General features: G+C 43.4%; 2 protein-coding genes and 1 non-coding gene across 15 annotated transcripts in view; 1 reads left to right on the top strand and 2 right to left on the bottom strand.

Annotated features, from left to right (window-relative positions):
* Positions 1 to 12,387, top strand: part of BPTF (bromodomain PHD finger transcription factor) — a 52,482-nt gene extending 40,095 nt beyond the window's left edge. For 8 of the 12 annotated variants that reach the window (XM_088176788.1, XM_088176789.1, XM_088176794.1 and 5 more), the window contains 7 exons: positions 1,631 to 1,856; positions 2,265 to 2,608; positions 5,798 to 5,971; positions 6,858 to 7,050; positions 7,965 to 8,049; positions 9,787 to 9,973; positions 11,480 to 12,387. In XM_088176788.1, the coding sequence (XP_088032914.1) occupies positions 1,631 to 1,856; positions 2,265 to 2,608; positions 5,798 to 5,971; positions 6,858 to 7,050; positions 7,965 to 8,049; positions 9,787 to 9,973; positions 11,480 to 11,516 (1,246 nt within the window). In that variant the 3' untranslated portion in view covers positions 11,517 to 12,387. Of the gene's footprint in view, positions 1 to 1,630; positions 1,857 to 2,264; positions 2,609 to 5,797; positions 5,972 to 6,857; positions 7,051 to 7,964; positions 8,050 to 9,786; positions 9,974 to 10,734 lie in introns of all 12 variants that reach the window. The other 4 variants (XM_088176795.1, XM_014882699.2, XM_088176790.1 and 1 more) reach the window with 3 other exon arrangements.
* A 3,039-nt stretch (positions 12,388 to 15,426) lies between these two features.
* On the bottom strand, positions 15,427 to 23,169 carry C20H17orf58 (chromosome 20 C17orf58 homolog). Of its 2 annotated transcripts, none has more exons than XM_088176347.1 (5): positions 22,638 to 23,169; positions 18,868 to 19,479; positions 18,670 to 18,750; positions 16,973 to 17,164; positions 15,427 to 16,406 (listed from the first exon to the last, which is right to left on the bottom strand). In XM_088176347.1, the coding sequence occupies exons 2-5, from the start codon at positions 19,376 to 19,378 to the stop codon at positions 16,219 to 16,221; spliced, it is 972 nt and encodes a 323-aa protein (XP_088032473.1). In that variant the 5' UTR covers positions 19,379 to 19,479; positions 22,638 to 23,169; the 3' UTR covers positions 15,427 to 16,218. The 2 variants fall into 2 exon arrangements, with proteins under 2 accessions (XP_088032473.1, XP_014738203.2); XM_014882717.2 differs by lacking the exon at positions 22,638 to 23,169 and adding an exon at positions 21,298 to 21,509.
* Positions 23,074 to 23,146, bottom strand: TRNAR-CCG (transfer RNA arginine (anticodon CCG)). The gene has a single exon. It is a non-coding gene; the product is annotated as a tRNA-Arg (tRNA).
* Positions 23,170 to 23,688: the final 519 nt, after the last annotated feature.

The raw sequence follows: 23,688 nt of genomic DNA on the forward strand, positions 1-23,688 counted from the left end.
TTGCATCTTGCATAATCTCAATTTTATTTTGATAATTTTTTTTAAGTAATGTTCCATATTGTGTTTGAAGATGGCCAAAGATTTTAAGTTCAGGTAAAGGAATACAGAATGAAGAATTAATGCTTCTGCTGCAAAAAAAAAAAAAAAAAAAAAAAAAAAAGCCTGGGTTTTGTTTGTCCTTTATCATGGCCATGTGTTTCCATTCTTGTCCCTGCACATCCCACTCTACAGAAGGAGCTGAAGAGTTGGAAGACAGATTGTCAAACTGAGAGATTTTATGCTTGAAGCTTCTAAACAGAAGTTTGGAGTGTTTGTCATTTGTCTTGGGATTATTTTGACTCCTTTTCACACATACAGTTGCTCCAATTAGATAATCACAAGTGTGTGTCAGGTACTAAGAAAAAGAAGAATATGTTCTATAAAATTCTGATCATCAAATCACAAGCTCAGTTGATTACAACATTATCCCTGGGTGCCACTCCTTTACTGTTCACAGTTTTATAAGGAAAAAGATGTATTGGATATGCTCTTCATTTCGTGGTGTCAGACAGCCAAATAGGTGTTTTGACTGAAAAAAAGTCCAATTTAAGAGAAAGATGAAAAAAATAGTTCTAACGAGCTTGGTTGGTGGTGCAGCTGCCTTACCATCTCACTGATTTATTCTTCTTCAAAAATACAATGTGGGGACCTTTAGTCTGTGAAGAAAACAGACTAAACCAAGTAGATACAGTGCAGGTATAAAGAGAAAACGAAACAAAATTATATTTATCTACATATTCCATTTGTCATCAAAATCCAGCTGTCTGTCAAAATGTCTGAGGCCACAGTTGCCAGCAGCTGCTTGTCCCGGCCATTGCAATTCTGCTTTTCCTCTCAGCTCAGTGGGAGTTGTTTTTCATGGTCACTCTGGCAACGAGAAGCATTTGGTTTTCTAATGGTTTTGGAAAAGAATGGAGAAGGGAAAAGTAAATTCAGAAGAACCTAAATACATTCATTTTCTAATTAAAATATAAAGCACAATAAATGAAAGGTGCAAAACAAGTGAGCAATAAAATAGATTTATAGTTTAAGGTACAAAAAGCAGACAAAAAACTAATCTTGAGCTGTCATTAGTAGAGAAATTGGGAACTGTTTATAGTGAATTCTATACAGTGAAAAGTGTTTGTCAGTCCTTATGCCGAAACACAAAATCTTGGTAGTATTTCGTGGTCACTGGTGCATAGAAATGTTTGGTTTTCAAGAAGTTGCAGGCTTCCAACTCGCTTTTATCCTACATCAGAATAAAAATCCAGCTCTTTCAAACAAATTGTGGAAACTGAATTGAGTGAAAACCTCTCTCATCCTACTAAAGCTTTGTTGGGAGTCGGATGGGGGAGGGGAGGAACAATTAGTACTCAGATCATTTAAGTGAAATTGGGACTGGCCCTCTTGAGCCTAACAAGGGACTTGATCTCTCCCAGCAGTGCTCTAGTAAATAAGCAGGAGTGGAAGCACAGGGTGTTGCTAAATTTACCTTGTACATCTTAGGAAATACAATAATGAGCTTGCAGCGACTGGAGAATTGATTCTGCATTATTCTGAATAAACAGGCAGCTCAGCACAATGTCCTTTTCCTTTATTTCTTCCCCAGAATGATTGTGTGCAACCAAGTGATGAAATATATTCTGGATAAGATAGACAAAGAAGAAAAACAGGCAGCTAAGAAACGGAAGCGAGAAGAGAGCGTGGAGCAGAAGCGGAGCAAACAGAACGCGACCAAGCTCTCAGCTCTGCTTTTCAAGCACAAAGAGCAGCTGAAAGCTGAAATACTGAAAAAAAGAGCACTTCTGGACAAAGATCTACAGATTGAAGTGCAGGTAAAGACAGCGTTTCAAAGGCTAATTTGATGTTAGAGAACATTTCTGTGTTAATCTTTGTTTGCTCAGTGAGGTTTTAAGGAAATTTACAGGAAGAAGCTGTGGTTGTAGATTTCTCCAAAGCTATTTATATGTCCTTTGAGGGCCTCTTGGTTTTTTTTCTGGACTGAAATTACCTTCTTTCATGAAAGAGCTTCTGATAAGTTATAGCCAGTGGGCCGTTGTAGCCCAAGAGTGTCATCCCTTAATATTATGTGAATTGTAGGTTCAGAACATGAAAACAAATGCATCTTTAAATGGATTTAATTGTTTTCTTTTGGTTGAGATTGGGGATTTTTGCCTAGATTTTAACCCTGTCGTGCAACAATCATATGAAGTCCTTCTATTTATTCATTTAATACACTTCAGGAGGAGCTAAAGAAAGACTTGAGTAAAATTAAGAAAGAAAAAGAAAGAGCCCAGGCAGCAGCTGCTGCTGCAGCAGCCGCAGCCGCCGCCGCCGCCGCCGCCGCCCCGCCACCACCGCCACCAGTGCCACCAGCACCGCCACAGCTGCCAGCAGCCAGCGTCACCTCCTCCTCCTCCACCACTGTCCCCGTGCCAGTCTCCTCCCAGAAGAGGAAACGAGAGGAGGAGAAAGATTCCTCAGCTTCCAAGTCCAAGAAAAAGAAAATGATTTCTACTACCTCAAAGGAAACGAAGAAGGACACAAAGCTTTACTGTATCTGTAAAACGCCTTACGACGAGTCCAAGTGAGTAGCGATGCCACAGCCCCTCCTGCATGTCCTTAGCTGTAGGTTTAGTGTCAGCTCTTAGCACCAGGCAGTGCTAGAAGTGGAGCTAGTGGCAGGTTATTGCAGGGATCACTGAGGTTAGAGATAAAGTCTCTGTTTTCCACTAGCAGTTACAAATATTAACATACTCGATCGATACTGTTACTGTGCGTGGTTTATAGTGTACTCGTTTGCATGTCTCCATTGTGTGACCTTCCTGTCTCACATGCACATACTCTTTTCTGTTTTTCCCTCCGCTCTGTTACTCTTTCTTTTGCTGTTTTGCCTCTGCCTCAGAAGCAAGTGACAATTTGGTTTGAGCAATTTCTTGTGAAGAAGTAGCTGATGTTCTTCAGAACTAGCTTTGGTACCGTCTTCCAATAAATGACTTTTTTTTGTAAGGCAGTACCCAGTAAAGGGGGCTCTGAGTCACTGGACTGCAGTTCACTTTGGACAATGTTTCAGGGAGAAATGGTTTCCACACATTATTATTTACATGCTAGGGTTGATAAAAATGAATATTTAAGCATCTGACAAAGTGAAAACTGCAGTTCTCTGTAGTTTGACTCTGACTCTGAATGAGGATAAGTATTTACTCTGCATACAGCACTTGTGAAGAAATGGTGTAAGTGCTGGAGTGGAGAATCCAGTGGGTTCCAGGGGATAGTGTTACATGTTGCTGTTGAAGCTAGAGGTGACTAACAGCAGTAGTTAGCAATGGTTAACATCTGACAGCTGTGTAGAGGTGTATGTATGATAAATTTGACTTCAGACCAATTCCAAGTGGCAAAACCCAGAAGTATGAGCTGGTACCGTTTGATGGGGCTTTAAGGGCTGGTAACAGGGAAACCATAGATCCAGAGTGATGCATTCACTCCATGGGTCATGGTTCTTTATTCCAGGTTTAGGGCCAGGACTAGGGGACCTCTTGAGGTTCCTTCTAGCCTTTTGGGGGTTTTAATTATGTCTTTTAACAAAGCTGAGATATTTGAAGTTTTTTTCACCTTGGTTTTGAGTAGCTCTGACCATTGCACTGTGACTTCAGTGTGGGAAGTGGGGCTGTTCCCTGGACTGCCAGTGCTGCAGGAGGAGCAGAATGATGCTCTGGCTGTTACGTCACTGTCACCTCTGAGGAGTGTCCCCAGCCTCACTTAACTTTGTGTCTGTCAGGTTTTAGGTCACCCAGTGTACCTAGGAGGGACCCTGTTCTCTGGTTGTGATACCAGAGGTCTGTGTGCTACTGCATCTGGACTTAGTGAGTGAGCAAAGGGATTTTGTTTGTCAGACTTTGTGTTGACTCCAGTGGTCATGGAGTGAATTTGGTAATTTGAACTGAGAACTGTGCTTCAGTGCACTGAGAAAAATTTTAAGAAAATGAAATGTTAGTGACTCAGTAGTATCCTTAGCAATACGATTGAGCACTGCTGCTTTGGTTTTTGTGAATTTTAAATTTGATGTTCCTACAAGTGATGTCTGTATTGTTGAAGTACATAATCCTTTCACTGTTTGGAAAGGAATTAGTCAGGCTTTAAAACAGTTTTCTGAGAATTTTTGTAAAAATTTTTTCATATATCTGTAGGTATTGGATCGTCCTCTTTGTGCTGGTGTCTCTTTTCTACTTCAGAAAAGACAGGTGTGCTACTTGAAAAGCCAAGTTGTTGTGGTATTTTATGAATACCCTGTGTATTTTCTTTGATTTAGTAAAACCTTGTAAGTTGTTTTGTGCTGTGTATTTTATTGCAAATCTCTTGTGTTTAGCTCCCATTCATGATACTCCAGGATTATAGGGATTTGTTGGTACTGTTTTCAAGGATGGTCAGTAAGGATATCTTTCTAAGATTCCTACTTAGATTCCAACTTATTTGTTAAATCATAATGTGGCACCTGCTCCACGTTGCAGTGGTAAGGTTTAGCATCTACACCTGATGCAAATGTGCTCCCACATAACCAGGAGCAGACACAGCCCCTCTTGGGAAGGGGGCACAGGCTGAGTTGCTGCTAGTTGTCACAATCTATGTCTAGCCATTCTTTATGGAAATTGGGTTGTGTGATACTTCCTTTAGGAAAAACAGGAGAAAAAGTAGGGTCTGAGTGTCCAGGATGTGTGCAGAGGCCCAGGAAATCAGAGAGGCTTCCTGTGGAACATGGGATAGCTACTGCCCTGTTGGTGCTGTGGTGTCCCCAGGGTGCTGCCTGCAGGCTGACAGGGTGGCAGGAATTGCTACAGCAGCACTTGGCAGGGGGTTGAGGTCTCCAAAATCCGAGGGATGGAGGTTCTGAGTCCGCTTGCTTTTGCTTAGGCAGAGAGAATGGATGTGAGCGTCGCCCATCTGGTTGTCACTGGTTCATAGGTGTGTTCTGAGGGGTCCATACACGAGTTACAAACATCCTGGCATAATATTTTACACTTTTGTCACATCATTCTGTGCAAGGTCCCATCCCCATGATTCTGTCCCTGGTTCCCTTCACTTTGTGTCATACCATACCTGGTTCTGTCACACAGCTGTGTCTGAGAGGAGACATTATTCACTCAAAATTCCACTTTGTCAGTTTTAAGTAGTTTATTATCAGTTTTTCAGTGCACAGCCCCCCCCCCCCCCAAAAAAAAACCCCACCAAGATTTAAAATTGACAATCATGCTCTGACCCCATTTTCTTTTGTATCATGTTACACCAAGATGTACCTACACACTGCTGGTTGCATGTTCTTGTAGTGTACTCGTAACTTCTAGTTGGTGTTTGCGCTTTGCTTTTGTTTTTTTAAATTAACTGAGACCTACATTTTCAAACCTTAAGGAAATGTTTCAGTGGCTTTTGAGCTGCAATTTTGAAAATGTAAACCTTTTCCTTTGGCCTTGTCTTTTTGTGCCTTTGACAGTTTTTCACACTCACATTGAAGTCAGTAGATTTTTAGCCCATATATGGTTACATATTAATATGTACATATTAATACATGTGCATTTTGGTGAATTGTCAAATTAAAATTGACCCAAGTGACCTTACTGCCAGTATAGCTGCAGCATGAGATGTTAGTTTGTAAAGATAGGGAGCAGAAAAGCTGAGACACAAAGTAGCCCAGCATCAAGTGCATCAGAGAGAAATGCAGGGAAAAGTGCCATGCCATTTGAAATGACAATTACATTGTCATTTTCATTGTGAACACTTTTAGGTTCTATATTGGCTGTGATCTTTGTACTAACTGGTATCATGGAGAATGTGTTGGCATCACAGAAAAGGAGGCTAAGAAAATGGATGTGTACATCTGTAATGAGTGTAAACGGGCACAAGAGGGCAGCAGTGAGGAGTTGTACTGTATCTGCAGAACACCTTATGATGAGTCGCAGTGAGTTCGGATAAGAACCTCTTATTCCATGTCTAGGTAGCAAAACTGCTCTGACTGTGCTTTCCTGTTCCTTGCAAAGAGTAAAAACGAGTTATTCTGCATATATTGTATTCATTCGTAATACAAATTGCTTTCTAGTAACTGTCTCCCCTTCCCAAATGTTTCTGTTTAGTAAATGTTTAGGAAAAGTGAAGTCCCTCAGGGTGGTTAAAATGTATTGTGGTTTTTATTTTTAATAACAAACTACTAAAACTCCATGTACTTTAAATTGGGATTTATTTTCTTTTTTTATTATTTTATTTAACAGGGGATGGTTAGAAAGACTAAAAGACAAATGCTGTATTTAGTGGATTTTTTTGTGCTTTAATCTGATCTGACTAGAGAATATAATTTTAGTTTGGGGGTATATGGTTGGTATATGATTATATATATGTGAATTACATATATGTTTTACTGTAAGGCTTTGTGTCATAGAATATTCCCTCTGTATTCAGTTACAAGTCTGAAGCTTCCATATGAAAAGAGCTTGTATGGAGTGAAACAAGCCCTAGTTGTAGTCCAGTTTGTGCAAAATGCATCTTGAATTGGTTTGAATACTGGCTGGGTGAGGCTTCTGGCTTTACACTGTTCCTTTCATCTCTAAAGCAGAGGAATTATTTTTGAAATCTTGATTACTTGAAAGTATAAAATTTAGGAACATGTTTTGAAATGGTCTGTAAATACAAAAGCAGTTGGAGTAGAATTTGTCACTGAAATCTGACGTTACCTGTTGTTTTTAATCATGCCAAGTATCTGCTTGTGTGCAGGGGATGGCAGGTTTATGTGTTTAAATGCAACCTGGCCTTGAAATAGATGAAGCCACTGACGTTTGGTTTGGCTCTTGCAGATTTTACATTGGCTGTGACCGATGTCAGAACTGGTACCACGGGCGCTGCGTGGGCATCCTGCAGAGCGAGGCAGATCTCATTGATGAGTACGTGTGTCCCCAGTGCCAGTCCACAGAGGATGCCATGACTGTGCTCAGCCCACTCACAGATAAAGACTATGAAGGCTTGAGGAGGGTCCTGCGCTCCTTGCAGGTGAGGACAAAGGGTGGCAGCACCAGGGAGTGTGAAATCCCAGTGGGTTTGGGAGGAAAAGGTGATTTCTCCTTATTTATTAGCTCTGAGGATTGAGGGAATAGCAAAGCTGTGCCACTGTGTCAGCTGCAAACTTGCTTGGTGTTACTGTGCTGAGGAATAATTACAATAATTAGTAAATCACTGCTCCTGAGTGGGTGAAATTAAACAATTCCTTCAATGAAAGGCTTTTAAAAGAAGCAGATTTAGAATCCCAAAAGGCAGAGTGGGAGCCCAACTGCACAGGGTATGGAAGGTGCAGTGTTCTGTTCTCAGATCAGTTTTCTGTGGGTTGTGATCCACACTTCCATACCTTAACTGAGTGTTACCAGGTTTCAGGAGTGTTCTCACAGGGGATCATTATCAGCATGTAAATTATGGCATCTGATAATAAGAATAATGCCTGATATTTCTGGTTTGTCTGTTACTCACAAATAGGCTTTTTCTGCTACAACTATAAAGACTTTCTAAGAATTCTGGTAAAATTCTTAAAGTCATGATAACAGAAATCCTTTAAGTAATATTTTGCATTGTCCTGTATTTTGCATGCATTTATAAAAGCATATTAATTTCAGGGTACTTGAAAGCACTCTCAGTAATTTCATTCTGTTCTTTTCCATGCAGCCTGTTCAGCACAGTATCCTGTTATGTCTGAATTTCAGTTTCCTGTTTTGAAGCCCAACTACTGGGTCACTGACATTTAAAATTTTACTCAGTCATCAGATGAGAACTGGTTCCTTTTTCATATAATGCTGCACTTCTTCCTGAAATTCAACTCCAGACCCCAACAGATAAAAGGATGAAAATATTTACCTATTGGTAGTGCCTAATTTAACTTAATTTTATGTTTTCATTCTCTCCTGTTTCCCTGCCAGGCTCACAAGATGGCATGGCCCTTCCTAGAACCGGTAGATCCCAACGATGCACCAGATTATTATGGTGTCATCAAAGAGCCAATGGGTAAGTGTTGGTGAGAACAGCCTGAGTGGGTTTGGCCTTTGGACTAACAAGTTAATTTCCTGCTGACCAGTTCCAACAATATTTTGCAACATATACAGGTTAGGCAGGTGAAACACTGTGATTTCTCACTGATATATTCAGAAGTTCATGAGGGCTGTTTTATCTGCTTCTAGGCTGACTCCTTCACCCTAAATTCTGCCAGTCTCACAGATGAATGTGGAAGTCAGTGCAGCAATAGGATAGAATTCATGCTTTTAAATTTCTTTATTTAAAGAGGACAATTTTTTTCTGTCTTTGTAATGAGCATCTCCTCCAAAGGTTGGGATATGTACTCCAGAGGCTGAGGAGGAGGTGATGCTATGGAAGTGTGACATCCACCTTAAGATGGAGTTCAAAATTATCTTCATCTGACTTGATAGTATAGTATTGTCTTATGTGTAATTTGTCTTTAAAACTGCAGGAACAAAAAGGATTCAGATGTTGTGAATGTGGGCAAAGTGGAAGGGGAGATGCTGCAGCTTTTCAGTGCTTTACTCTGATCTTCTTAGAGCTCACCAGTTAAAACTGGATAAGCACTTGGATGTGAAACCTCCTGGGAAAATCTTCCTCCTGACAGAAATGGTGTTGGGAGTGTTACTCCTTTCGTTCCAGTATTGAACCAATACCTTTTCAGACCTCTGCATGAGAGCCAGTGTGTCATTTGAGCTTTCTCACCTACTCCTCACTCATTCTAGAAATAAGAAAGTTCAGTTTAGTATCTTGGCAAATGTTGTGGTATGTTGACTGAAAATAATATTTTGTTTAGGAATTGTATCCTTTCCTGTTCCAAAGTTTTGGACTGTGCTGTTTATGACAATGCTTAACAACTCTTATTCCATGATGGATGGGTTAAAGTTTACAAGGAAAGCTCAAGTAACAGTATTATTAATGGAGGAAACAAAAGTGCATTTAGCCCTTTCTGATTTAAGTAGTAGGAGAAGACATTTGTAATACAAATAAATCTGAGTAAAACACACCAGGTCATCCAGACCCATCTGCAGTTGTATGCACACATTCTGGCATCACTGGTATTTCAAAATAAGCACCTTGAAGCATTTTCCAAGGGCAGATAGTTGTTTTTCTGGCTAAAAGTGCCACTAGACATTTACACAGCTACATTTATATTTCACAGGTTGTGTTCCTCTCCCTGTTTTTAATTGATATTTGCATTAAAATAGGACAGTTACTACTACATCACCATTCCTGTCCCCTTAATGTGTCTGGTCAGTAAGGATGAGAGCTCTGGCATTTTGCATGACCCTGCACTTGAAATCTTTCATCTGTGTCATGTGTAATGTGCACATTCCCATAAGAAATTGATAGCTCATTCAAAGCAAGACAGGACTTCAAAAAATAATCAGGAGGTGATGGCTGGTACATGCACAAGGTACTTGGATCCTCATTCTCTGACCTTCTTTTCCCTTCATTTCTTCAGAAGAAGCAAGGAGCTCCTTGCAAAGGTTTGCCCAGGTCATGGTGATTCTTGTGATTCTTGCATTGTATTGAATTTACCTGCACACAACATATTCATGCCTGAGTGTCTCTTCTGAGGGAGACCTGCTGCTGTCACCAGTCACAGCCAGCATTTCTGGAAAAGCCTCTGACCTGGATAATGCTTTGTTTCCCAGAGTCTTGACAATGTAGATTTCTCTTTAGGCTGAAAGTCTCTCATTTAACCAACCTTTGGTTTTTTTAAAGACCTTGCTACCATGGAAGAAAGAATCCTGAAACGCTACTACAAAAAGGTCACGGAGTTTGTGGCAGACATGACCAAAATTTTTGATAACTGCCGTTACTACAATCCAAGTGACTCCCCTTTCTACCAGTGTGCAGAAGTTCTCGAGTCTTTCTTTGTACAGAAACTAAAAGGATTTAAGGCAAGCAGGTAAGCTGCAGTGTTCCTAACCACAGGTGTTGTGTTCACCCCTGAAGTCTCCTTTTGAAGCTTACTTTGCATTTGCACGGGGATTTGCTGCTCCGTGCACTTTCCTGGAAAATTTAGTCAAAATTAAGGCTTAAATGTCATTTTGTGATGGTTGCTTTGGAGTATTTATTCAAAAGGGGTTGTTAAAAATTGGGGTGGTATCATAAATTTGCAAAATTTGAGTGATATTTCAACTCATTGCTGCAGAAAACGTAATCATTTCTGACCAGGACAAATACTGTGTCTGAGTTGTGCTGGTGTTCTACTCTGCAGTAAATACTTCTTGTGCTAATAAGAGACAATCCTGCTGTGAAGCTTATAATCCAATGAAAGAAATTAAAATACTTCAGTGTTACTCCTTCTCTCATCTTTTTATAATTTACCACCTTTGAAACAGGGGAGTAAGTGAAGTTTAAAGTAGGGTACAAAAAATGAAGCATAATTCAAAATTGACCTTTCAGAATTAAACTTACAAATTTTTTTGAAGAAGGGCTGACATAGAGCATTTTCCTTACATAGACATTCCTGTAAAAGGATGTGCATTTTTCTGTCCAGTTCAATACTGTAATAATGATTTTTGTCAGGTGGTTTCCAACCCATGTTTGTGTCACTGCCATTGCTGGGTCCCCAGCACTCCCTGTGCTTGCACACTGATTTCATTGCTACATCTTATTTGTTATTGTTTTTCATTTATACCATCCATCTTCTTTCTTTTCTTGCAGATTGTGATATCTTTAGTCTGAACTTTTTAACTGGAATCAGAACTGGATGTTGGGGTCACTTTCTTTTATTGTACAATCCAATGACATTAAACAGCCCTAAAAATCCAGATAATTTGTCTAAAAAGTAAATGTTGCTTTTGTTGCCAGCAGTCACACTGGTGAACATAACTGTATTAACAAAAAACTGTTCCCTTCCTCAAATACTGTATTGAGAAAAAGGAAGAATTCATCATGGAAACCTTGTATTCTATTGTTTTAGTTTAAGTCACTAATAAAACTGTGAATGTCAAAGAGGAGTTTTGCTGAACTCTGCTTAGCAAAAATGTGATTTTAACATGCCTGTTGAGTTTTTTTTTTCTAGTAAGTTAATCCAAAGACTTATTGAATAAATTAAAGCAAAGTAGACCTTATTATAAATATTCACAACTAAATATGTTTTTTTTGCTTTCCTTTTGATGGACTACTATTATGTAAATATGTGAGTAAAACTGATTTCAGGCATTTTGGAATATCCCAGTGACACACTGCATTTTACAAGTACTGAAATATTTGTATTCTGGAGGAGAAAATGGGCTTAAAATTCAGAGCGAGAATTACTATTTTTCCTGAAAGGGGAAAAAAAAATAAATGAAAGCAACGTGGTGATAATTCCCTCATTGTGATTTATTTTTGGCAACACCTTGCAGCAACTGTATTCTCCAAACTGAAGGGTGCTTAATTCTTCACTTTCTTCTGTATTCTGCAGGTCCCATAACAACAAACTGCAGTCTACAGCTTCTTAGAGTTCAGCGTGTTAACCAAACACACGAGCAAGGATCTGGTTGTCTGACAATTTTTAATTAAGGAGCCAGATGTTTTTAGTCAGGTTATCCTGACAAGACTTGATGTAAACTGCGTTTTTATTGGTCACAACAGTCAAATAATATTCTTGGCTTATTTTGTCCAAAGGACAAAGAAATAAAAATCAGCAGCACCACTTTCTTGTCAAGATCAAATTGTTGTACTATTGTGGCAGAAGCAGGAAAACTTTGTTTTCTTGAAGGAGAGAGAGAAAGAGAGCAAGAAAAAAAGATACAGTAAATGGGGTCACGATTAACTCCATGGAAATGCCACGTCTGTTCTTCAGTGAAGAAGCTGGTTTAAAGTCCACACAGAAAACTTTGACTGTATTTATTTATTGTTGCAAAAAAGACGCTTTTTTATTGCTGCCCTCATTTGTCAGCTAATTATTTTTTCTTATAAAATCCAGCCCCGGTTCCATGTAATCCATTCTGTATCTTAACATGATTCCTGTAGGTAAAAGTACAAGAAGACCTCTAGATGTCTTTTCTTTCTATGAAAGGAGCTGCTATGTACACATGTGCACACACACAGGACTGGGAATCAACAAGGAGTTTATCATTCATGGTAGATAAAAACAAGCTTGCATAAAAGTTGGGCTGAGTGGTCATGGACTACAGACTCTGTTGCCTTGAATATAACAAACAGTACAATTTGTCATTTACTCTGCACCAGACTGAACTGAGTAAAATCTATTTGAAGGTATCTTGTTTGTAAACATTTGTCAGATTCTAATTTTTTTTCTTTTGTATTAAAATTCAAAATATGGATGTATATGAAACAAAATAAATGGAGATCATTGTTCTCCCCACAGCCGTAGGTGTGTTTGAGTGTGTGCTGCCACGTGTGTGTGACACTTTGGGGATCTGTGCAAGGAGCAGGGGTGGGAATGGCCAGGGAGCAGGAGCCGCGTTCCAGCCCTGTTAATCCTACTGGAACATTCCCTCCGTGGTGCCCAAAGGACTCTTCCAGCTGTGCCAGGGCAGGAGGTGTTTGTGAGGCGTCCCTGCCCCCGGAGCTCAGCGCTGGGTGCTCTGGCAGTGATGTGCAGTACCCTCCTGTCATGGTGTCCCTGGGAGGCTCCTGCGCTGCCTCCGCGTTCCCTGTGGGAGCAGCGCTGCCCTGAGGGGTGAACTGGAGCCCAGGAAGATGCAAATTGCACATGAGGAGGCTTTTCCTTCTGTGTGTGACTGGCTTCCTCTGGTAGCTGTCTGTAGTTGCCAGCCCTGGTTTCTCTGCAGCTCCTCACCCAGCTGACCAGCTTTTGCACTAACTCACAGTCAACTTCTGTTCTGCAGTGGTCTGGGATTTACCTGATTTATGGATAAGCTCCTTTTGGGTTTAACCTCACACCTTGCTATGCAAGAACCTCCTCTGTTGTTTTTCTTAAAAAAGATGTTGCTACTGACCACCCTTTCTTAAACTTCCAGCTCAGGTGTTCAGGTTCTTCTGGGGGGATTTTATCTACTAAAAACCCTGTGTTTTTGTACATACAAACGTTGTCATTTAACCTATATGTGAAAATTACTAATTGTTCAGTGTGGAAACAATAATCCATTTATGCTTCTGAAAGTCAAAGAAGAGTAATTGCATTTAGGTTATGTTGTCCTTTGACGTTTTAAAAAAATGCTGCATATTGTAAGCATTGTGTTTTAATGGGACAAGGAAAAATCTCACCTTTAACAGCACTGGGACATATCCTGCCTCTCATCCCAATTTCTCAGCATTTCTGTACTATTTATTCATACCTAAATCCATATTGACATGATTTAAACCTTTCATACCTGTAGGCAATAGATTGCTGTTTTTAACAAATTGTGGCAAACTGAAGAGTACTTTTTTGTACCTTATAGGACACATCATCCTAGACAAATAAAGTAATGTGTTTGACATGGATTTGGTGGTGTTTCTAATGAAACATTGAAAATGTTATTGGATATAGGTCTTGGCTTTGCCAGCTCATATGTAACTGAATTAGGCTGATGAGGGAAATAATCCATACATATCAATGCAATTTAATGCTGCTGATTAATCACCCAACCCAAACCATTCTGTGATTCCATGAGATCCTCTTTCAGTGTGTTCAGTTGCCATTGGGCAGGTCAAGATACTTCTCTGGATTTAGTAGTGGTGATGTTTTATAGTTAAATGGTGTTACAGGAAATAAATCACTTGTAATTAATCCCCACCTGCCATCAAGCATAAAGTTCATAAGGTTTGTGATCTCTGCTCAGTCCTTGTCCTCTTTGTATTTTATAAAATATTGCAACTGTTGTTTTGAAATTGTCATATGTTCTAAGATATTGAAAATGTGAGCTGTGCCAGCTTAATTTTCCTTTCCTGTCTCCTCAAATTTGAAGCAATTATCCTCGATCTCAATTTAGTTCATGCAGAAGTTAATGGAAATTTAAAGTACAGTAAGAAGTTGGGCTTGCACTAAAGCCTCGAGTAAACCCTGGACAGACAGGATGAGAACAGTTATTCCTTTGCATCCAGATTTCTGTGTGGTGGCAGCAGAATTTTCCATACTTATCCAACTGGAAAGGAAATTATTGACTGTGAGGTACCAAAATTACCATGGCAGCTGTTGAACATGAGCACCATCCAGATCCCAGTGTGGTTATTGCTGGGAGGGTTTTGGAGTAGCAAGTGCAAGACTGGAGAAATCCTCTCGATCTAGGAATTGTTCAGGAGGTGTGTAGTATGTGATGAGCCTGATGACAACAGTCCTGCTCCTGCTCCTGCTCCAGCCCTTCTCCATGGGGCTGTGACACACAGGGATTTGTTGCCCAGCTGCTGTGGGAGCATTTTAAGGAGGGACCTTCCAATCAAGAAGGGAAAGGTAAGAAGATTCGGTAGCACAGGAGGAGAACATTGGATAAATGGCTTTTCAGGCTCCCAGAGCAGCATCTGTATCCCAGTGTTTGGTGTCAGTTATGGGCCCTGAGCTCGGCCTTGGTATGTCCTGAGCACTGGTGTCCTGTGCTTGTCCCTTCCCAGGGAGGTTTGTGTTGGGTTTTACACACACTGCCCTGGGCTGGGGCAGGATAACAGCAACGGGGCTCGGCTGCTGCTCTGGGCAGGGGGATGCCTGGAGGAGTTGCTGCTCACTCCCTGGACTTCCCCCGAAAATAGAAACAAAGAAACTCGAGAAGCACATGTAACCCTTCCTCCTTCTGTCCCTCCCAGTCACTCTGGAGCTTTGATTCATTGCCAGAACAGTCCTTCTGCCAAATCAAAACCCCCTCAGATTTTCTCAGGAAAATTCCATCAATCCATGCTGTGCTCCATGCAAAGTCTTTCCCATACCAAAAGTGGGACATGGTATTTTTTAGGTGGACTCATGCTATGAGTAAATTTCTATCCTCCAGTAAGAGCCTTTTTAGGTCCCAAATATGGGATGTTTGGTCTTGGTATTTGGCTCCATATCAAGAAACATTTGATGCAGGGTAGCCCATCCCATCCCCTGCTCCGTGGCTTTCCAGTGACACTAAATGAAGCTACGGAGATGTGTGACAAATACAGTGTCACAGCTACCTTGTTTCAAAACAGAAAATGCTTCCATAGAACTGCCACTGCTTCCTGTGGCAGGTCACATCATATCACTGTGTATGTGGGGTTTTAAGCTGTGCTGCATTTTAAAAATTTCTTAATATAAATATGTATCAAATCCTCATCCAGCTTGTCACGCAAGGAGGTGCCTTTGTGCAGCATCATTACATAAGCTTTTTGGGTTTTCCAGAACCCAGTTCACAGTGAGAGCAGAACCTCATGAGCGTTTTATTAGTTTCTTTTACAGACTTATTATCTGCGAATACTGACTGGAACAACAAACATCTCAATTTCACCACATTAAAGGTACTAAAATATTGTCTTTTTTATTTAAAAAGTAACTTTACTCTTGTGCAAGTACAAGCTTGGCAATATTTCTCCTGGGGAATGGCATTCAGCACAGCTCTGGGGTGAAGTGCCCAGGCACACCCAGTGTGTGCAGCCTGTGCTCATTTTGCATTCCCTTCACTGTCACTTGTAAACACAACTGGGCATTTGTGTTCTGCAATTCTTGATTTGCTTTCAGTCAATGTGCTCATATACTCAAATTATTACACTCTATTCTGCATGCTTCGTGTGAACATCCAGCTCTGCTGGAAGAACGGTGTAATTTACAGAAATACCATGGACATGGTTGAGGAGACAAAAATAATATGAATGGTACTTAGTGGTGTTGGTTTCTCTGAAATCAAATGCATGTGATACTTGAGGCAGAACTGTGAAAGCACAGTGAACATCCTGTGTAGATAAAGCTGTGGTATCATCTGTGTTCAAGGTGAAGGCTTCAAAGTGCAGTTGTTGTGTACCGAGGACAAAGCTGCCCGAATTTTGCATTACAGTTACTACGGATTATTCGAGGCACACTGCAGCAGGGGAAGCAACGATAACCTGTGGCTCTGAAAGCATCTGGAGCAAATTCACGGCCAGTTAACATTCCCTAGACTGCCTTCTGTGCTGAGCCACCAGGGGTGCCTGCTCGAGGTTTGCTAAAGCACAAAAGCCGGTGTTGGATTGCGGTTCCAGGCGGGAGCCCAGGTGTGCTCTGAGGGTGGATCCCGCTGCTCTCACATCCTGCACGGAGCTCCTGGAGCTTTATGGACACTTGGAGCGCGCTGCCCTCACCCTGAGATCCCTTTTCCTGTTGAATCTCCTCACGTAGCTGCTGCTGCTCCCGACCCAGCCGTCCCCTGGGCGCAGCCGCCCCCGCAGGGCTGGCAGCAGCTCGGGGGGCACCTGCCGGCGCCTGTGGTAGATGTGCCCCATCACGATGTACCTGCTGCCTGCAACAGCAAAAACAACACAAACAGGGCCCATCACGATGTACCTGCTGCCTGCAACAGCAAAAACAACACAAACGGGGCTGCTGAGCCACAGGGAATGAATGGGGGGTCACTCTGAGGGCACCGGCGTTGGGAACAGATGTGAAGTTTTGCCTATGGAAACACCCTGAGTTCCGCTGGGACGTGGGGGTGGTGCTGGCATGGAAATGGTGATTTTGGTATTCAAATGGTATTTGATTAACTTTCACTTAAAAGGAAAACAACGACTTACAAACAAACCAACTTAAGTTCTTGCTTGTATTGTTTTAGGGATCCTGAAAACTTGCCATCATTTTGCAACTGGACAGAATTAAGACAGGGCTATGCTGGTACCTGACTTCTTCATGCAGCTGGTTTTCTTGTGAAAATTTTGAGAAATTTGGAAGGAAAAAAAAGGCCTCAACTTTGAGTAAATACTTTTCTTCCAAATTTTCCCAACAACCAGGCTAAGCCTATTAAAGTAGGGCAGACTAAGATTGCAGTGCATGCAGAGGAATAGCAGAATGGATTTAGCTGGAATGATTTACCAAGTTTAAAGTCTGGACATGGTTTACTGCAGTTTGAAGTATCCACAACCAGGATGTGAACTCGGAAGAAGGCGGCGTCAGGAGTGACATACAGGCGACTCATCTTGTACAATCCATCACTGTCTACCAAGAAGGTAATCCACTGCACTCCATTCCCCAGGCTTTCCAGGTTATAAACAATTCCATTCACTGCTGTTTTAAGGGAGAGAGGAAAATAGGATCAGATTTTATATTGTGGCAATTTTCGGGGTATGTGTGAAGGCTGTCATTTAAAACTCTGTAAAGGAAGTGTCAGCAGGAATCCTTTGGCTCAGGAGTGGGCAGTAGGAATTGCTTCAAATAATCACATCTGGTGAGGTCATTGCCTGAAGTTTTGCTGCTTTGCAAAGCTTGTGCTTTACAGGTTTGAGATGTTTCCTACTGAAGTAAGCAATGGGTTTAGTACCATTTTCTATACTGATATATAAAAAGTGGGCATATTTACCTAGCAGAGTAAAATTTTCAAATTTAAAACTTCCCAATGAAGTACAAAGCCAAGCTGGTAATGAAACACTTTGGCTTTTGAAATAAAAGGCCCTTGTCATACCAAGAGACAAGGACACCAAGTAGGTTGTGTTGGGAGCTCAGACAAGCACTTCATGCTGTTCTCCCAGTTTCTGGCTCTGGCAAGTGCTGAGCTGAATGCAGGGATAGGAAAACAGCACCGTGTTAGTGGGGCTACTGCACCTGCTGTTACACCTGCCTCGGGAAGAACTCTGATTCAGTCATTTATTCTTTTATCTGCACTGTAAATGTAAAGAAAGGAAAAGTTCTCGCTCCTCACTGCTGTGGAACTTTGGCTCATCTGTTGCTCAGACTTTTTCCTACCTGTCCTTTCAATTTAGGAGCAGAGCTGTTGGTTAAGGGCTAAAACACACAGAGGTCGTGTTGATGTGAAGCCCACGTTGGGCAGGAATGTGTGAGAGTGGTAAAAACCAAAGCAGGATAGCATTTGTAGAAAGCACTTCCTGACTTCTCCATTTAGAGAAAACAGATGTCTCCTAACGTGTTTATGTTCTACAAATGGAAACATCTGTTACCACTGGGCTTGTATTTTCCTTATCTCTTAAAATACTGTGAGAAAAAGTTGGTATCTGTTTCACAAGTCTGTAAGCACAAGGCAGGGTTTCACTCAGAAAATGCTTGTCCTTAAACAGTCTGTACAAAAATACCAGGCTGTTTCCTGCCACCTTTATTTACCTCAATGTGAACACAAGGACTAAAGACACTGAATCCTAAGGAACTTCAAGAAGAATCCTCTCTAGAGAGAGGATTACAGTCCTAGTTCTGTTTGGTCCACTATTTTAATTTCAAACTTCAATCTCCAAAATCAAACTTGCTCTAAACAGTAAGAGATAAATAACCCAGCTGCAATGTTTAAGTTGAGAGTATTATCTGAAACAATTGTTCTTTTCAGTTCTATTGACCGGTCTCAAGGACACTGTTCCTCCAGAGGAAACATTAAAAAGGGCAGTACTAGCCCAAGGTAGGGAAAGGGTAATGCAAGGATGTTTATGAAGAGCTGTGATGGGTCCTTTTTGAATACTTGGTAATTATTTAGCATACTTACCGTATCTTAATCACAGTATTTTAAAAGTAGAAGTGATAAGTAGACAGAAAGTGCTCTGTCCCTGTGGGTTGAGGGGGACATCACCTACCAAACTCGCTGGCACAGAAAGCCTCCACTTCATCCTGCTCCTTCCTGCACTCGCTCAGACACACCTTCTCCTTGTCACCATCTACAACAGGAACACAGCCTGAGGAACACACACGGGCCCTTTGGGCACCTCTCATCCCATTTGCAATGAAATTTGCAATGGAAGCCTATGGGAGGCTCTGGGCAGCCTGTCCCTTACCTCTCCTCAGCACGCCCAGGTCCATCGGGCTGGGTGACCAGCGGTTGGTGACCCAGGAGGGTTTGGGGATCCTGGTGAAGGGCTCGGGGTGTTTGTAGGGGATTGCCCTCCCTGGCCGGTTGAAGTGGTGCAGCGAGTTGGGATCATTTGACTCCACTGTTGCGGAGTGTGGAAAAGGATGAGCTTCCAGCAGGGATGTCGCCTTTGGGTGGGAGTGGAGGGTGTGAGCCCAGACGCTGTTGGCAGCCTTGGCCAGCCGCCGGTCCGTGTGCTGCCTGTTGGCCTGGCCGGAGTCCAGCGGGGCGGGAGAATCCCCCCGGCTCGGGCTGTGCAGGGCCACGACCCCTCCGTGCTGTCCCAGGTGCTTCCTTAGCCCTGTGCTGTTTTCCAGGGAAGGCTCCCCGCGTTTCTTCTTGTCAGAGGCCAGGGAGGGGATTCGCAGGGGTTTTGGCTGCTGCAGGAGGGCGGGAGGCATTCCCAGGAGCCCGGGATTCCCGCTGGCACTGCCCATGCCCCGCGCTGGCACTCCCACCTGAACATCAGCAGCAGCTGCTGAACTAAAAACATCTTTGCTGAGAGCCTGGCCGGGTTTCTCAGCATAGGGCAGGGATCCTACAGGCAAAAAAAAAAGAAAAAGAAAATCAGTGTTTTAAATCTTTTATTCCATGTGCTTCAGAATGGGAAGATTTGAGGCTCTAATCCATACGTGAGACCTTCAACAATAAGACAAAAAACTAATAAATATCTCAACAGATTAAGCATCCATCCCATCTCAATAGATGAAGCACAGTAGAGCTCCTCATTCCTCTACTCAGATATTGAAGATCCAGGACAGGGAATGCAGCTGTGTGAGCAAAACAGGAGATTTGCATTTTTACATTATTATTGTTGCAAATTAAAAACAAACCCTTTTCTCAAACCCCTGAATCTCTAGGGAGCATCTGAGGAAACAAGGTTCATGTTGCCATTTGGGACGCTTGTTTAAAAGACCATGACAGCAGAACTATTTGGTTTTCCCATCCATGGGATGCCTGTTGACAATGTCATCCAGACTCTTCAGGGGCTTCGGATGCTACTGGAAAGGTCTTTATCCACAGTTTTGGATCTCTCACTTGAGCATATAGTACCAGTGATTAGACTAGTGCTGCTGAGTAACAATTATTTCAAGGCTTTGCTTAATTTGAGAGGACAAGGGTTGAGAAAGAAGAAGTGTCTGGGAATCCAGGGAAAAATAACTTAATGGCACTGTTCACACAAGCTGGGCAGTCACCTGCACTTTCATTGATACCTTCACCTCGATTTCTTGAACCTCACAAAGCAAAATGACCAAAATGTTAAGCCTGGCAGGAGAGAAATTTCCCCTGGCAGTCCATTTTCCTTTTCCTTTAGCCCTTCCCTGCATGCCTGGAGTGAGCCAGCAGAGTTTTCACAGAGCTCACCCACACACAGCCTCTGTCTGGTGTTCACGGCCGTGGTTATTCTGTGTAGGAGGCTGATCCCAGCTCCTTGTGTGAAAAGAGAGATTTGACATACACAGATGAACAACGTCCTGGTTTATCTCCTATAACTGATTCAACTGCTGACCTTGCCACTTCTCCCCCTGTGCTCTCACCAGCTGCTGTCATGGGAAAGATTCCCTGATATTTGGGCTGGCCACACGTAAAGTCAAAAGAATGTCCATGGAGAGAGGGGTGGAAGAAGTCCAAGCTGCCGAAAGCAGCAGGCAAAGGGGGGTTTGGAGATGGTTCAGTGTGGAGTTGTGCCCTCTGAACAGGTGTCTCAGACTTGGGTGTGTAAATAAACTCTTCTACCACTTTATCACGCCTCCTCAGTCACGGATTGTATCAAGAAATAGTTCATTTTTCTCTACTAAATCTGTCCAGGACATTGAGGTGCTCCTCCTGTACCAGCATATTCCTGTCTAGTTGTTGCAACCTAAGAAATACGACTGCAACATAACCAAATCCCAGTGGAACAGATGTAAATGCTATTTCTGTTCAGTCAGTGAGGCACTAAAACTGAAATAAATGCACTCAGGACAGCTTGCTGCAGGCACACAGGGCACACTGAACATGTTAAAGTCAGTCAGGCACCTGGAGCTAGAGGTGGAGGAGACTAAAAGAGACAGGTCACATACAAATTATAAAAACCCCAAATGCAGAAGCAAATCCAACTTCACTGCCACTAGTGTCTGGCAGGACAGAGCACCAGCTCCCTGCCTGCTCCTGCCAGGTGTTCTTAAGGCTTCCCAGTGCTGGCAAATTAAATATTGCAATTTACATTCTCATCCCACAAATAAATTGAAATGTTTTTTTCTTTTGTCCTTACTTGCTGAAAAGGCTACGGGCTGGGTTTGTAGGAATGTCTTCAGCCTCCCCAGATTCCCAAGGCAGATGTGCCCCAGCCCCGCTCTGAAGATAACAGACTTACCAGAAGATGATCTAATGACAAAGCAGAGGAGCCAGAACACTTGGGTTGTCATTTTGAAGTAAAGATTTTCCAGACTCAAAGAGAACTGGAGTCTTTTATGCCCTTCCCCCGATTCATGCTAATGAGAGGCAGCCTGAGGGGAAACGGGAATGGACAACCCACTGGAGCAAGACCAAGCTGCTGCCTCCACCAGCCCTGCCTGGGAGGAATGTGCTCCTTCCCATCGGGAACAACCCCCTGGCTGCATCACCTGTGTCCTGGGAATAACACACCCACTCGTGGTTTTAGCAGCAGATTTTTATTTCGGGGAGAGTCTTGCCCTCCTGTGGCACTATGTAGGGAAAAATCATAGGGAGCAAGCCTGGTTTTCCTGGCTATGGAGAACTGCGTTCTGGAGGGGAATTTGGGAGATGCTGAAACACTCCCTGGCATGCAGGATTTGTAAAGGATGTGCATGACAATGGAACGTATTTGGGGATTTCTGGCCACCTCCAGTGATACAGCTGCTAATCTCCTCTTTTAGTTTCAGGAACCAGTTTCAGTGATTCTTTTCAGACTGAAAAATGCAGTAGTGACTGTCCAGTCCAAGGGAAAGCTCTGCTGATCCCACACAGCTTTATTTTTAAATCTCTCTTTGCCATCATGAAGAACTTTTACACACCAAGCCAACCCTGATTTGGATTACTGAATTAAGAAGGCTTATTTCTAAGTGACCTTATTGCTACACAAGATTTCCATTGTGACAGTTTAACTCACCAGCTGCTGCCGGGTGCTGTAGAAGCTGCTCATGACTTTAAGGGACAATCAACAACTTTAAAACTCAATAAAGGCACGAAAACCCACCCTTGACAGAAAATCTAACCCTCAGCAATGCCTGTGGCAAGGTATTCAGTTTTGCTTAGTTTAAGCCGTTTGTTTTGTCCTGCCTTAATTAAGCATTTCAATAGGATTCCCAAAAGCTCGGGGCTTTGGCTCCAGCAGCGATGGGTGAACAAAGATACAGAAAATTCACCAGAATAGTGTGGAAAATAAATGACATTTCACCACATCTATTACTCAAGAAGTTACATTTCTACTGCAGCACTTAATAATCCTTGTTTTCTTCTGTTATTTGAAACATTTTAATTCTAGAACTATCCCAAGATGATGGCCATTAAGGGAGTAGGAATGTAAACTGAGAATGAGGGAGAGGAGGGCTCCTCCTACATTGCTTTGGTGACCAGCAGGTACCTGCAGCAGGCAGGAGAAGCTGGAGTGTGAGTGCACTGGGGATGGATGGATGGATGGATGGATGGATGGATGGATGGATGGATGGACACACATGTGAGCATCCCACAGACCTGTATCCCAAGGATTTTTTTTGCTGAATTAGCTGGCGGTGCCATTCAACTCTCATTCACATAGGGCTGTGTCTGCACTGTTTCCCCAGACTCTTCACCGGGATCTCCATTAAGAGCACAGTAGTGGCGTCTGGATTATTCCCAGCACTCCAGCGGCACGGGGATGCTCCAGCAGCGGAGATGGAAGAGCTTTCCCAGCGGGGCCGGGCAAAACACGCACCGACAGCGCCGTGCTCATGTCCGGATCCCGGGCTGCTGCACTCCCGCAGACCCCGGGAGGGAGCGGGACCCACCCGCGGGATCCCCCGGACCCCAGGCAGCGGCAGCACACGGTACCGGCGAGGCTCGGGGCCGGGCCCGGGGCGGCTGCAGGTAAAAGAGTCGGGGGGTCCCGGGCAGGGGAAGCCCCGCGGCAGCGCCACAAAAGAACGCGGCACGACCCAGATGGGACTCGAACCCACAATCCCCAGCTCCGGAGGCTGATGCCTTATCCATTAGGCCACTGGGTCACCCAGCGGAGCTTGCGCGCACTGCCTGGTAAGAGCCCCGCCCGGCCGGCCCCGGCCCCGCCCCCTGCCGGCTGTCACGTTCTCCCCGCTCGCGGCGGACAGGCCCCGCCCCTCCCTCCTCGCACACCATTGGTGGCGGTGCCCCCAGGCCCCGCCCCGCAGCGCGTGCCCGCGGCCCCGCCCTCGCCTCAGAGGGAGTTCCCGCCCGCGGCGCGAGCGCGTCACCGTCGGAGCCGCGCGCGGGCGCTCCGCTGTCCCCGCTGGAGCCGCGGCCACCGGCGCCCTCCTGCTCCGCGTCTTTAAACTTCCCCTCACGGGCCCGGCCGTGGCTCCGGTGCAGCAGCCGGTAGCTCCATCCAGTCGCGCAGCTCCACACTCAGCCTTCTCAGCAATCCCCCTCCTCAGAGCTCCGTGACCTCTCGCGGCCCTTTTGCCCGCCTCACACGCACCCTCCGCTGCCCTATAATCTCACCCGCAGCTTGGCCGCTGTTCAGTCCCAACTTCCCAGTCTCCCTCCACCTCTCTGTCGCTTCACTGTGCTG

This window comes from Sturnus vulgaris, chromosome 20 (assembly GCF_052056855.1).
Source record: "Sturnus vulgaris isolate bStuVul1 chromosome 20, bStuVul1.hap1, whole genome shotgun sequence".
Taxonomy (NCBI): domain Eukaryota; kingdom Metazoa; phylum Chordata; class Aves; order Passeriformes; family Sturnidae; genus Sturnus; species Sturnus vulgaris.

Coding starts and splice junctions, on each gene's coding strand:
- C20H17orf58 (XM_014882717.2), bottom strand. CDS start 21,349: ATGACAACCCAAGTGTTCTGGCTCCTCTGCTTTGTCATTAGATCATCT. Junction 19,480..21,297: donor TGTCATTAGATCATCTTCTG/GTAAGTCTGTTA, acceptor TTTTGCCTGTAG/GATCCCTGCCCTATGCTGAG. Junction 17,165..18,669: donor TTTCTGTGCCAGCGAGTTTG/GTAGGTGATGTC, acceptor CCCTTAAAACAG/CAGTGAATGGAATTGTTTAT.